The following is a 15569-nucleotide window of genomic DNA, read 5'->3' on the forward strand; positions in this document are numbered from 1 at the left end:
CCCTGCTTGTGCTCTCTCTCTCTCACTCCTGCTCTCTCTCTTGCTCCTGCTCTCTCTCGCTTGTGCTCTCCCTCTAATAAAATCTTTTTTATTTAAAGATTTTATTTATTAATTTGACAGAGAGAGATAGACAGCGAGAGAGGGAACACAAGCAGGGGGAGTGGGAGAGGAAGAAGCAGGCTCCTAGCGGAGGAGCCTGATGTGGGGCTCGATCCCACAACGCTGGGATCATGCCCTGAGCTGAAGGCAGACGCTTGACGACTGTGCCACCCAGGCACCCCTCAAATAAAATCTTTAAAAGAAAAAAATCAAAAAGGACAACAGCCATAAATCTAAAATAAAATCCTATTATCATGTAGAACCCTCCCCAGAGATCTCATGGAAAACACTCCGCATGCCTATAGGTGGCTGCTGGGGTGCCGTGGTCGGCTAACTGTAAACGACAGCATAGAAACTCCTCGAAGTCCGGTTACCTTTGTGGAAGGTCTTTTTCTAAAGTGGTAAGCAGTGTGAGGATCTTTCCTATATTAGAGTGCAGAGGCAAGAGTACCCAGGGATCTGCCAGATCATCAGCAGAAAGTACAAAAGAAAACAACCCAGCTACACTACTTATTAGCCCTGTGACGCTGGGCAAGTCACTGAACTTGGCCTTACTTCATGGGGTTATGAGGATTAATATGTGACCCAGAGCTGGCAGAGGGAAGTCCTCTCTACATTGTACCTATTAATTTTATTATTGTCAACTACACTCAAAAGAGAAATGCAAAGAAAACTATGAGTTACCGTTTTTATTTATGAGACACACAAAGATCCAAAGGTTAAACAACAGTAGTGTGGGAAAACAGGCATTCTTACACACTGTGGGTATGAGAATAAACTGGTACAACTGATATGGGGGACAATTTGACAAGTTCTATCAAAATTTAAAAACACAGTAATTTCTTTAATCCACTTACTTCATTTATAGAAATTATCCTACAAGTTCATTAGTACATGTGTAACATGATACAATGTGTATACAGAGATTCAAAAGACTCAAAATGACCTACATGTCCATCCGTAAGGACAACAGCAATAATCAGGCTGTGTAACACAGTGGTTTAAGGCGGAACTTCCCAAGCTTTAAGGGATCACCATTTAATAGATCAGTACAGCACACGGAACACCGGGGGTTGTGTTAAAATGCATATTTGCTTCCATAGGTCTGGGGTGGGGCCTTAGACAATGCAATTTTAGTAAGATCTCAGATATTGCTGAGCAGTAGCTCGGCCACACGCTGAGCAGTAAAGATTTAGAAGACGGGCTCTGTAAACAGACTGCCTCACTTCAAATCCTGCCTCCATTTATTAACAGTGTGACTTGGGGCAAGTTGCATAACCTCCCTCTGCCTTGATTTCTTCACCTGTAAAATGGCAGTAATGACAGTACCTAATATATAGGGTTAGGTAAAATTTAGTAAAACTTAGTCAAGTCGTTTAGCTGAGTTCCTGGCACCCAGTACGCATTCAGCAAAGGTTAGTTACTGCTGCTACCACCACCATTACTACTGACATCATATTTGATATTTTGTATCTTGTATCAACATATTAATGTTTACAAAGAAAAATGGAAAAAAATTTCCATTTAGACAGTTTACAGACAAAAGAATAGTCATAGTGAGGCTCTTGGGACTTCTTGTACTTAACCAAAACTAAACAAAATTGATAAAACTCAGTACTGGTAGGGATATCAAAAATCAGATTGATGTGCGATTAGCAGCATAAATTAATGCTGCCTTTCTGAAGCACAATCTAGCAATATGTAATACGTACCATAAAGACCATTCATGCCCTCTGATTCACCAGTACTGGTTTTTTTTAAGATTTTATTAGAGAGAGAGAGCGCGAGCGCACAAGCAGAGGGAGTGGCAGAGGGATAGGGAGAAGCAGGCTCCACCCTGAGCAGGGAGCCCAATGCAGGGCTTGATCCCAGGACCCTGAGATCATGGCCTGAGCCGAAGGCAGACGCTTCACTGACTGAGCCACCCAGGTGCCCCACACGAGTACTCTTTTTGAGATTATGTACACCTAAAAGAAAATTCAGAGGAGAAAATAAGCAACTTGTAAAGCAGTGTTTATGGAAGCATTCTGTTTAGTAACAAAGGAACTGAAAACAATTCAAATTCCCATTAAGAGCGCCTAGTGTATTCAGATGGAGGGTGGAGGAAATGAAATGAAGTCAGAAGTTAGCATATGTTGCTCTGTGCAGCCAGCTCTTAAAATTTTCTAGCTCCCTGGATACAATCTAATTATTTACTAAAGTACAACCTATCTCTAAGACACGTGAGTCTGAAATAAAAAGGGAAGAATTTAGATGACAATCAAAAAAAGATTTTTTTAAAGATTTTATTTATTTGAGAGACAGCGAGAAAGAGAGAGAGAGAGAGCATGAGCAGGGTGAGTGGCAAAGGGAGAAGCACACTCCCCGCTGAGCAGGGAGACCGATTAGGGGCTCGATGCTGGGACACCAGGATCATGACCTGAGCCTAAGGCAGACACTTAACTGAATGAGCCACCCAGGTGCCTGACAAACAATCCAATTTTCATAGAGAAGAAAAAACAAAATGCCAGCTACCAAATAAACAGAGAGGGACAGCTATTCTACTCTGGGCTACATCCCTGAAAAGACACAGACATGCTGTTACCATGATACTGGGACACTGGAAGGTCTTTTGAACCTCTCTGGAAGGGAATTTAAGCCTTTCTGAAAAATAATATATATACAAAAGATCTAGTAAAAAGGACCAATGGAAAAATAAACAAATTTCAAACAAGTGTAAAATATCAATTTAGAAACTATGATTCTAAGAGAAAGTAGAGTAATTACAAAAGAAAAGGCAATCTTTAAGAAAAAAATGTTAATTCTAGAAGGAGCTAAAATTAAGTATTATATTAAATAAGAGCTTAATTAAAGCGGCATGACTCAGAAAACACAAAGGAATTGGTGACTAAGTCAGATGAATGCCGCGTTGAGGTTTCCCTCGGAACAGGATGATGAGCCCATTGTTCAAATCACTTCTTTAAAGCCTAGTCCGTGACTAAGTACTAATTAAGAAGCAATATCCCTGATGAGAGCTTTCAGCTTTTTTTTTTCCTACTAAATACATTTTAAGGCAAAATGAGGTTTTCCGACATGACAAAATGAAACCATTATTTCTTGTATGTTAAACACAAAGTGCCTAAAAGTGTAGCAATATGATAGACAGATTTATAACCATGATGCTTACATACCTTTGCTGAGATTGCTAATGTGCAGGCAATACCCAGTTCCCCACCTCCAACCACAGTTATTTTATTCACTGTTTTATGCTCGTGATTTACCCAGTTCTTTGAATTTATGTCTGAGACACCTAGAAATAAAAGTGGATTATCATGAGAATTTTGAAGTAATATAAAAAATCTCTTTTAGCCTCTTAAAAAAATACACCAACCTTCAGTAACTTGGTCAGAAAACATGGTGCTAGTCCATAAGCGGCATTCAAAAATATGTGAACAAGTGAAATGCAAGACAGACAGGAATCCCAGTAAATATTCTACTAAATAGACACTACCCCTTTAAAAATAAAGTATCTTTCTAAACATTTAAAAAATATTATATGAGACTAAAAAATCGGATTTCCATAATTCTGAAAACATCCTGATTCTTACCTCTCTGGTCTATAATGCAAAAATGTTTAACGCCTTACTGAATTTTAGAAGCATGGATATTTTGCTTTATCCTCAATGAGAAACACTGAGAATCATGAATTTTCTGATCTAAAATATTGAATGAGGCAAAAACCACATAAACATATCATGAAAAAGGTTTGGGATCATCATATCAAGTAATTTTGAACAAAACATAAATTATTTTATCTGTCTGTATAAGAGTAATATTTTACATTTTAAGAAGCCACATTTATCGGAACCGCATGGTAACACTTACCCTACAATAGATGTACAGGAATTTTTGATTCAACGCAGATACGTACAGATACATGACTATATTTACTTACAGAGATCCGGTAGCAGAGAGTAAAGGATATTAGTGAGAAATTATAAATTCATAACTCCCTGATGATTAAAAATACAAACCTTCAGTGATTTTTGCAATATAGGCTAGCAAGTCCACCTGCCGTGCCTCATCAGATGATGGTAGAGAATACAAGGGAAGTTCCTCTTGAAACTTGGCGATCATCTCTTTAATTAGTCCAACAATGACAGATTTAGGCTGCAGAATACAAATGGAAAAGTTCTGCAAAAATTTTCCTAAAGAATACTACCTTGTTAACCTATACATTGTTATCAAGTTAACCAAAAGAAAGTTTTGCATTATGCTCTTAGGTTTTGAAAACTACCACACAAATTACATTATACTTTTTTTTTTAAGATTTCATTTATTTATTTGAGAGAGAGCGTGAGCGAGAGAGGGCACGAGCGGGGCAGAGGGAGAGGGAGAAGCAGACTCCCTGCTAAGCAGGGAGCCGATGTGGGGCTTGATCCCAGGACCTTGAGATTATGACCTGAGCCAAAGGCAGACACTTAACCAACTGAGCCACCCAGGTGCCCCCAAATTACATAATACTTTTAACTGAGAAATTACTTAATTCTTTTAACTGAAAATTAGAGAAATGCTAATCCACATCTCCAAAAGATGGGAAAATAACATGAATGTGCTTATAGCAAAGTACCTACGTTCAGGAACTGTGTATCTTTTTTTGACTTTTTAATTCTGAAATAGTTGCAGACTTATAGAAAAGTTGCAAAAATAAGTGCAAAGCATTTTCATATACTCTTTACCCAGCTCACTCATATGTTAACATTTTAGCACATATATTTTCTCAGTCTCCTTCCCTCTCTATACTTTTCTGAACCAATTGAGAATAAATTGCAAATCTAATACCTTTTCACCTCTAAATACTTTAGTGTATATCTTCTAAAAGAAAAAACAAAACAGGGGCGCCTGGGTGGCTCAGTCGGTTGAGCATCTGACTCTTGGTTTCCGCTCAGGTCCTGATCTCAGGGTCATAAGATCAAGCCCTGCACTGGGCTCCACACTTGGCATGAAGTCTGCTTGAGAGTCTCTATCTCCCTCTGCCTCTGCCCCTCCTCCTGCTTCACGTGTGCATGCACTCTCTCTCTGTCTCTTTCTCAAAATAAATAAATAAAATCTGTAAAAAAACAAAAACAAAAAAAACCCAAAACAAAAAACGGACAATCTCCTATATAAGCATTATCACATTATAAAGGTAACACTGATAAAATATTATCTAATCCAGTACTGTTTCTTTTATTAACCAACCTTAGTGAAATCCACATAACCTCTCTGAGCTTCAGTGTTATCAGCAATATAATATGAATAATAAATCCCAAGTGGCTGTTATGAGAAACAAATGCATGCAAACTATATGCTGTGAGTATAAAATATATATTATTATTATTAAAAATATTTAGTAGTTAGCTTATTTTAAAAAGTGCTTAATTTCTCAGAGTCTGAGTTTCACTATTTATAATAATTAAGACAGTGAAGTTATTAGGATCAAAAACTCAAGCACTTTTAAAGACCAAGCAGATAATAACGTGATGTATAAAGTTGTCAAGTATGAGAAAATTTAGGGAGATGGTTATTATGGCAAATTGGAAAGAGTATACATATAGGCATTCAAATTCATATTAAGAACAAAACAAAGCAAAAGCACTTTCCTGTTCAACAAAATTCTGTAGGTCTAACACAGCACATTGAATCTGTTGGGGTAAACGTCTGCAATCCTTGGCCTAGACAGCCTCTAGATTTCTTCCAGCTACAAAATTCTATGTAATTCTACGACATAATTACAATTGCAACTGCATGAGCAACTTAAAGTTACTGTAGTACTTTTAATAGGGAAAATTTAAATAATATAATGTCTTCTTAAGACCAGTTCTAGTTTAAAATTTTAGCTTACAATAAAGAGGCTCAGAATAATAAAATGAAATCAATACTGTTTGAACTGAAATCCAGCACAACCTCAACTAGCCTATATCTATCTGAGTACTTACCATACAAACAAAATATGAAAAGAGATGCCAATGAAAACCAGAAAAAGGAAACAAGAAATATGAATTCCCACAACAGGGCACAAATGTCAAAATACTGTTTGAGGATAGCTAAAAAAAAAAGGGGGGGGGTAAATATGGATGGAGATAAACAGACAATTCAAAAAAGAAGGAGCATACATGATCGATTGATATATGAAAAAGATTTCGATTTCTCAAATAGTCAAAAAACTAAACATTAAGATATCATTTTTGTCCCTCCAAATGACAAATTTTTATTATGCCCTGTTTATCACATTTAACTGGCAATCTTATTTATTAAAATCACCAAATAATACAAATGACATACAAATTCATAAAGTAAAAGGTCAATGTCCCTCCATCTAACCTCCACTACCAACGACCTGGTGTGCATCCCTTCTTTTTGTATTTCTTTTTTTCTTCTTTTAAAGGTTTTATATATATGAAAAATACAGAAAAACGTAAAGACAAAGTAAAACATGTCCATAATTGCACACCATTTGATGCGATGTATATAAAATAAAAAGTTGTAATCCTAACACCATCCTTCACTCCAACTTCACTTGACTCTTGACATATCCCTGTTCTCATTCAGGGGTTTCCGGTCCTCCTGTCCTACAACTTCCTGGATACACAGAAATATATTCTAAATTATCCTTTCATAAAAATCTTAATTACTTACAAAAATGAGAACATACTCTACATCCTTCTAAGTAAATATATAAAGACAAGCAAAGGTTTGTTTTGCTTTAATGATAGTACCTTCTGTTAGAACGAGGGCACTGCAGAACAGGGATTCTACACTGATTTCAAGTGATGGTAGACATACATTTTGTCTGGCTTTTGGAGGCCAATTTGGCAATATATAAAATAGCCTTCAAAGTATTTATAAACTTTGATCCAACAATTCCATTCCTAGAGATTTATCATTAGGAAATTATTAAAGATTTATAATATGTATACATTTATGTTAACATATATTTATCTTTAAGGATGCTCTTCATTAAATTTCTAACAGACCAATTTGTAAATAAATCGTGCCAATATTTTTATGCAAGATCATCAGGCAACCAATTAAAGACCACGTATTTTGAAAATATTGTTTAAAATGAGAAGTGCTCAATATAATGGTATATGAAAAATACAGAAAACAAAATTGCATGTGAGAACTTACAAAACAAATAAATTAGCTACATATATCATCATGAAGAAATTTTTAAAACTTAATGCTCAGTTAAAACAAAACATGCAACGGAAGATTTTATACAGTATGATTCAATTTACATACAGGTCAAAAACAGGCAAAACTACAAATAAATACACGTATTACATAAAAATCTTTAAGAAGGAGGGACTAGGAAATAATGTCGAACATCTTGCTACTAACTTTTCATGTGCTTTATCAACAAAGTACTGAGCAACTACCAGAAGAGAGTGCGCAAGTAAGAGTTGGCCTCAGACCTGGAGAAAGCACTTCATGCACGCTGCTGTCTGTCACTGGGGTTCTGGAACTTGGGGACTCCAGGGAGCTCAATTTCAAAATACTTTTAAAGTCCATATGAGGAATACCATTGAAAGAAAATTCAGTAACTTATTTGTGCCATTAGGATAAATACTCAGAAAAATAAAAACTTTTAAAAGAAAATCCAAACTGATCTTACATGGCTCCAGTTTTGAAGATAGGGCAAGTATATTCGGCCTTGAGCATCCACATGTTTTCCCACTGAGATTCCCATATTTGCAGTTGGCTTTAAGAAGCAAATGGGGGGAGCAAAAGGGTGGGAATCCAAAATCCACAAACGAATTGGTATATTATATGTATTACCTATTTGAGACAAAATAAACACATTTTCAAACAATGACAAAGCATACACATTATATTTACCGTACAGCTCGGTGGCATTTTAAGGCGTATGGTCAAGTGTATGTATGTATATAAAGGATTTCCACAAATCAAGGCCTACTTCTCCATTTTTATGTTCCCATTAAAGCACCAGCATAACACTTGAAGAAATTTAATTAAGACAACGACCAGCTCGTCCAATTCAATAACTATTTACAGAGCCTACTGTGCCAGGAATTTGGGATACAGCAGCTTCTCTATGTAACCTTCTTTGCTCCATTCAAGCAGAGCTCTTTGACCTTTTCTTGAAAGGTAGTGGACATTTCTATTTTTACACTTATTCTGCATTGAAGTTATTTGCCTACAGGTCTGTGTTTCCTTTCACAATGTCAATTTCCAGAGGATTATGTATTATTCATTTCTATATCCCCTGCACCAAGTAAAGTGCCTAACACACTGGCTGACAATAAAGGTTTCTTATATAAATAAGAGTGAGCGAATGAATAAACAAATGACAAATGAGTGAATCCACAAAGATGAATTTGATACATTTGATACTGACCCTCAAGTTGCTCATTAAGTGCAAACAAGCTGGGTTACACACACAGAACTTGGAGCTCGTCCACTTAAATTTCAGTGTACTGAGAGACGGGAACTCGAGTGCATATGCACTTCCAGTGTTAACCACGTACATGCATCATGCCTACCGAGAGCAAAAATCTCTGACGGCCCTGGATGCCAGGAAGCCCAAAGCTAAACCTAATGAAAGTGTAAAAACTAAACTTAAACGAGAAATCTGATCAATTACCTTAGCTGTTCTATTGTATCTCCTGATAGTCACTCCTGCTTTCATAATCTTAGTGCATGTCTTTCACTGTATTTATGAACGTGGCTGCCCAGGAACAAGAATGCCCAGGTTCGAATCCTAGTTTCCCCCATGACTAGCTATATGATTTTAGGCAAGTTCCTTAACTTCTCTGTGCCTCAATTCCTTCCTCCATAAAATGGAAATAATAATAGCTCCTACCCCATAGGGTTGTTGTGAGGATGGAATTAGTTAAGGTATGTAAAATTCTTAGAATGACATATGACATGGTAAGCATCATGAAGGGTTGGCAATTTTTGCAATTTACCTCAAACCCATTTTGGAAATAGGCCAAGTCTAAATTTAAAAAAAAGTTTTATTTTCCCCTGCATTCCTTTTCTTACTAAGGAAATCTTCCTCCCACTGAAAGCTACTTTTCTCATCTTGCTTCCTCCTCTAATGATACGAGGATACTCAGCCCTGTCTGCACATTAGAGGCACTTAAGGAACTTGGAAACATACCAGTATCCAGGCCACTCCCCCAAAGTTTCTGATTCAATGGGATGGGGTGTGGATAACATTTTTTAAAAGCTTCCCGTGTAATTCTAAAGTGCAGGTAGGGCTGAAAATCAGTACATTATAGAAATGTCCTAATACTTGTATTTCAGTAGTTCTCAGAACCACACTCCTCTTCTACTTTTGTCTAAGTCTTAACAACAATTTTTTAAATTGAGATATATAACATATTAGTTTCACTGTATAACGTAATGACTTGATATCTGTATATATTGCAAAATGATCACTACAGTAAGTCTAGTTAACATTCGTCACCATAGCGTCTAAGTATTTACAGTTTGTGTATAGACATAGCAATTGATCCATAGATAATTCTGTGATTATAAAGTCATGTGATCACAGCACCACAAAGTGACCAACAGGTACTGAGACACACCATCAAATTCCTCCAGAAGTAGTTAAACTCTGTCAAATGTTATATACTCTCCGGAGGAGTGTTTTTCCAATTGTGGTTATGACAGGTCACAGAATTAATTTAGTGGGCTGCAAGCAGTATCTTAAAATGGAATTGAAAAGAAAATAGAATATACGACAGGTGGTACAGTGTTTCATTTATACATTTATGTAGCATGTTAGCTATGTATATAAAAGTCTTTCTTATTGTGCGTCACAATCAAAACATTTGAAAGCCACTGTTCTAGGCCATGCAAATTTTTTTGTTTCGTAATATAGTTGGAGTCGTAGGCCAAATCCTGATGCTGCCACTTTCTGTGTTGACCACTACATATTAAAAAAAAGGAAAGAAATGTCTACTGATGGTATCTTCCTAATTGACCAAGGATCTGCTGCCTCCCTTAACGTCCTGCCCCAGCAGCGTCCATGCACATTAATAGCCCATGCTTGGCAAAGCAACTGGTGAGCCTGATTCCCGTGTCTAACTGGTAAGATTCACTACTGTTGTTCTGTTCTCTTCTTCCTTCCTTCTTTCCCATTCTTTTCTGTCAGCAAATGCCCTGCCTCCTACCCTGCCCATTTAGCTTTCAGTAATTCACCACCGAAGAGTCAGAACTCCTGGTAGAGTCCTCAGATCTGAAGTAACTGTATCATAAAAATATAATTTAAGTTAGCTGTAAATAAAGTTCAGATGGGTATCATCTTATTAAGATGAATACACATCTCTAAAGAACGAGTGGATGAAGAAAAAGAGTCATCACAACCCTGACACTATCTCAGAGATAAGAAATAATCTAGAAAATGTCTGCAGGTTTACCTAAGGAAATATCAATGGAAGATTCATCGGGGGAATAGGACTGGGTGGGAAGCTCGTTACAAGCTTAACCTCATCCTTTCTCAATTGTTTAAATTTTTTTAGCATGAGTATGTATTATTATACTAATAAAACTAGGAGGGGCGCCTGGATGGCTCAGTCAGTTAAGTGCTTTCAGCTCAGGTTATGATCTCAGGATCCTGGGATTGAGCCCCGGGTCTGCCTCTCTGCTCAGAGGGGAGTCTGCTTCTCCCTCTGTGCACCCGCTCTGTCTCAAACAAATAAAATCTTTAAAAACACAAAAACAAAACTAGGAACTGAAAGAAATATAGGCAGACAAATAATCATAGTCAACATTAAACATCTATTATGTGCCAGGCATTACGCCAAGAGCTTTACTTATAGTAATTCATTTAATCCTCATAGTTCTAGAGTGAGGCTCTATTATTGTACCATTTTACAAATGACAAAGATAATACATTGTGACCTTCTGATCAGCAGGAAATAACTAGTGTGCATCACACTGAGTTGATATAATTCTACTCAAAAGCAAAGAAAAAAAAAGAGTGTACTGCAAAAATAAAAGTACTACAGGTACCATTACTACTTTGGAAGACTCAATGTAAGAATCAATGAATTAACTCCTTGGCTCCCGGAGATGCAGAATGCCAATGAGGGGCATCATACCAATGATATTAAAATAAGTTTTATGCCCTCTTGTTACTTCCCCACACTGTCCTTGAAACTGAAACGCTACTAAGTAGTGATTCATTTAAATTCATGAGCGCCTCTGCTAATATATTATTACCCTTGACATCACTGGGGTGGGTAAGAATTGGGAACAAAATCAATCAACCAGTCAATCATTGGGGTGGGCAATAATTCTGTCTCTCTCTCTCTTTCTAGCATTTAACCATAATAAATGCAGAACACAAGTAATGGGAAACAGGTCTGAGTAAGGTTCTCTAGGCAGCCAGAAAAGAGTCTAAGAGCTTGGCAGGAGAGGAGCAAGGAGGGGGAAAAAATCAATTCTGCAATTTCTGCAGAGCTCACTGCTATCTACTCTCATCTCCAACCACATTCCTGTGTATAAAAACCACACTGAATTCCTATGCATTTCCTGTGCCAAAGGAGGTGTCATGGTGGGACGAGAACAGAAGCAGAATAAAACATGAGTGCACCCCGGGTGATGAGCCATCGTGGAGGGGAAGAAATTAAGAAGGGTTTGTAACAGTCTAGGGACTACTGTAATGAAGCACCTACTTTGAAAAAAGTCCCCCAAAATACAGCTGCTTGGTGTCCTTTGAGCAGTGTATTCCCACAGTACAGAGCTGAATCTCTTAAGGAGCAAACTCCACTGTTCTCTCCCCATTTGTTTTCAGATCCTCCTCAGCCCTTTCTTCAGGGCACCTCCTCTCTCATGTGCCCAGCAAATTCATTTATTAGTCAGTAATCAAATAAACAAACTCAACCATTCAATAAATATTTAGCAAGCATTTTCTATAAACACAGCACTGTGTATTAGTGATTTTGGATAATATCCCTCCTGGGATTATTTGCATTTTAAATGAGGAATAAATGTTTAGTTGTGGAATTTCAGGCACCCCTTCAGAGAAATATATTAGAACCAATGCTTCACTGGTGTTCTTTACATCATACTACATAAGCAATCACCTATGATACCTATCTGAAAGACTAGTCCTGTTGAACCCTGATAGAAGTAGGTCTGGACAAATAGGAAGAGTTCACTACAGGGGAGCTAGTGATTTTTTGTTTTTTTGGGCAAACACTTAATTATTTTAGCCTGTCAGGCCACCTGAAAATATGTTCCTTTCTTTGAGCTCTAATGGCCCCAAATTTCCTACTGGAGTTTCAAGTTATGGCCTGATACTGCTGTGTGGTCTTAGGTAAGTTACTTGACTAGGCCAAGATTCAGTTTCAGCCACAGAATGGGGACATCATACAGACGGAAAGGGAGAGTAACAAAACATTGATATAATGGAGAAGAAGGTGTGATCCTTGCATTTTGCTGTGGAAAGCAACGAGAACTCTCCATAAGAGCAGGCCTATGTCTGTGTAGGGGCCCAGGGCAGGCTGCCCAAGATGGGCCACTCTGGCATAAAGACTATTTTGAGTTAAAAGTAATCGAAACCCAGCAGATGCAGGAAAAGCTCTCTGCCTCCCTCTCAAATGCCTACATTTACACTGGAAAGAAGAGTCTATAGGAAGAAGAGAGCTCTTAACAGAGATTGCCCTTTACCAAGAAAACTCATCTGCCTAAGAGGGCAACCTTTGTTTTTCCAAGCATCTCCTTTCCCTTCTTGCTAAGGATCTTTCTCCCTTTTGTGTCCACAGGCCCCTCCCCTCTCCTTAGCTCATATGAGCTTCATATTGGCTCAGGGTCTTTGGAATCTCATGTCTGTGTGCATCCCTCATACGTATGTCTATTAAGTTTGAATTTCTCCTTTGTGTCGATCTCATGTCAATTTGATTCTAAGTTCACCTCAAAGGACCACAAGGCAGAGGAAGGTCTTCCTCCCCAACATCTGTCTTACCTTCCTCTGTACACTGGCACCTAGGAGAGTAGTGGGCACGTAGTTGACACTCAGTTAGTATTTGTTGAACTGAATTGAATCTGTTGATATTAATCCAGGCCACAGCCTAGAGGGACAGCATTCTGCTATACGGAACAGCATTCTGCTATACGGAACAGCATTCTGCTATACCCAATAAGGTTCTGATTAGAAAATAAATACTTTAGAAATGTTATGGAACTACATAAATATAAGTTCTTGTTTAATTGCTCTTTTACAAAATTCCCACATTTTCTCCAGCGCCACACTTACCCTGATACATCACGGGAACAGTGCCAGTGAAATTCAGCAGGTCTTTCTGGGAACTATCTTTAAACACTGCAAGAAAAAAAGCCCCAAAATATGCACTTAAAATTAGAAAACAACAGCATTAAAGTTTGTGCTGCACATACACACGTACAGAAGCACACATAATTTCTAAGTTCATCACCTAGGAATCTATAAATATGTTGACAAGGGGGAATTACAAGGTACTGTTTTCTTAGAAAGGCAAGCGGGCAGCTGAAAACACGCAGGGCTTGATATAGAAAGGTTCTAGGCCTACTTTCCCACTCAGACACATGCAACTTTCGACTACTTCAATCTCTTTGACCCTCAGTTTCATCGTCTACAAAACAAGGAGAGTAGGACTGCATTATAAAGTTGTCATAAGGATCAAACGAGATAATATGAAAACACATCTAAGAAGTTTAGGATTATAAAATGTGGGGACATTATCAAATAATTATAATGTGTAACAAATCAGTTATAATCACTTTCAGATACCAGACTATAACTTTATAATCAGAAAAAAAGAATGTTAGCTTTATTTTTTAAAGTTACCCTTCCGGAAGATCACTAATTATCTTCCTCAGTTTCTCTAACTGCATTATTCTCAACCTTTTTTACACCTTCATGTCCCTGAGACTTCGACTTACCCATCAATGACTGTATACAGTGGTGGAGATACAGAGGTGGAGAATTAATGCCCTCATCTCTGAATTGAATACAGAAAACACTACCTCCAGTTTTAAATTACCCAACTGTCTAGGAAGGTAATCCTCTTAGTACCTCAGTAACTATCCTATTTAGGCAGCGGGAGGAAAAATTCTAAATAAATTTTATGACCTATATTAGAAAGGGAAAAGAGGACACCAGGCTGACAGAAGATGCAAGACCAAGAGGGTGCATAAGCACAAATGTTTACCTTGAATTATATAAGTGAAAGGTAACAGTGGGTAAAAGGATCATTCCATGGTAAAAACTAAAACGGAAAAGAGCAGTGGAAGAGGGACTGTTATTCAGGAACACAGAATAACCTAGAAACGTGGTAGAGGAGCTGCAGGTGTAAATATACATTGTCTAATCAAATGATTCAAAAATCCGAAATAGAAGTGATTATGACACATCTTCAATAACAAAATGGACATTAACAATATTAATCCTATAGCTTGAGAGTTCAATGGCATCATGGGTCATTTTCTCTGAAGAGAAGAAATGAGAATAAGAATTAACTGGTATAATGACGTTTTAAGTCTATATGATGAAGAAAGACATTGAAAAGAACAAGCCGTATGCGAACAGAGGGCAAGACAGACATATGTACAAACCCGACTCCAACCCTAACTTCCCGTGTACTTGAACAAGTTATTTAAACTCTTTGAGCCTCAGGTTCTTTCTCGGAAAAATGAAGATGATAACACTTACCTCACAGCTTTGGTTGTAAAAAATATGTAAGATAATGCAGATAAAACATTTGGAAACATATCAGGCATTCAATAAATAGTAGCTGTGATATCCCCCATCCCAGGCACTTATGCAGCACCAAATCATGGGGTGCTAATCAAGAGAGGCCAGCCACAGATGGGCTAGAATTTAATAATTTCTTCTACATGTGACAGTGGCTATTCCTAAGAAATACTTCAATTACTCCTCGAGTTTTCTAATATATAAATAAATATTAATTAGACACACTTCTTAACACAATGAATTCAAATATAAAACATACCCATGTAGAACAAAGAAGTTTTTCAAAACTGTGTGTTTTGACTAATTTGTGGGTCCTAAAATCAATTTAGTGAGTCTCAATCAGCATTTGTTTTTAAATGAAGTGGAATGGAATAGAAAATGCCAGAGTGTACACAGTATTTCAGTTGTGTGTCTATGGAGTCACGATATAAAATGTATCTCCAAGGGGCACGAAGGTGGCTCAGTGAGCTAAGCATCTGCCTTCAGCTGAGGTCATGATCCCAAGGTCCTGGGATCGAGTGCCACATCAGGCTCTGTGCTTGGCAGGGAGTTTGCTTCTCCCTCTACCCCTCCCTGATGCTTGTGCTCTCTCTCTCTCTCATGCTCTCTTTCAAATAAATAAATAAAATCTTTTAAAAAAATGTATCTCCAAGTATGGGTTGTGCTCAGAAATTTTAGAAGATACTGAAGTAAAATTGTTCTTAGGTAACTATAAGCGAACAAGATAACTAAAGCTTTGTTA

At 37.5% G+C, this 15569-nt stretch overlaps 1 protein-coding gene across 2 annotated transcripts in view; it reads right to left on the reverse strand.

Annotated features, from left to right (window-relative positions):
- UEVLD (UEV and lactate/malate dehyrogenase domains) overlaps positions 1-15569 on the reverse strand; it is a 45376-nt gene that overhangs the window by 22160 nt on the left and 7647 nt on the right. For both annotated transcript variants that reach the window (XM_045808636.2, XM_045808637.2), the window contains 4 exons: positions 13352-13417; positions 7736-7899; positions 4113-4248; positions 3270-3388 (listed from right to left, as the gene is read on the reverse strand). In XM_045808636.2, coding sequence (XP_045664592.2) covers positions 3270-3388; positions 4113-4248; positions 7736-7899; positions 13352-13417 — 485 coding nt within the window. The remainder of the gene's footprint in view (positions 1-3269; positions 3389-4112; positions 4249-7735; positions 7900-13351; positions 13418-15569) is intronic.

This window comes from Ursus americanus, chromosome 24, assembly GCF_024610735.1.
Source record: "Ursus americanus isolate L20-20 chromosome 24, mUrsAme1.1.p, whole genome shotgun sequence".
Lineage (NCBI taxonomy): Eukaryota > Metazoa > Chordata > Mammalia > Carnivora > Ursidae > Ursus > Ursus americanus.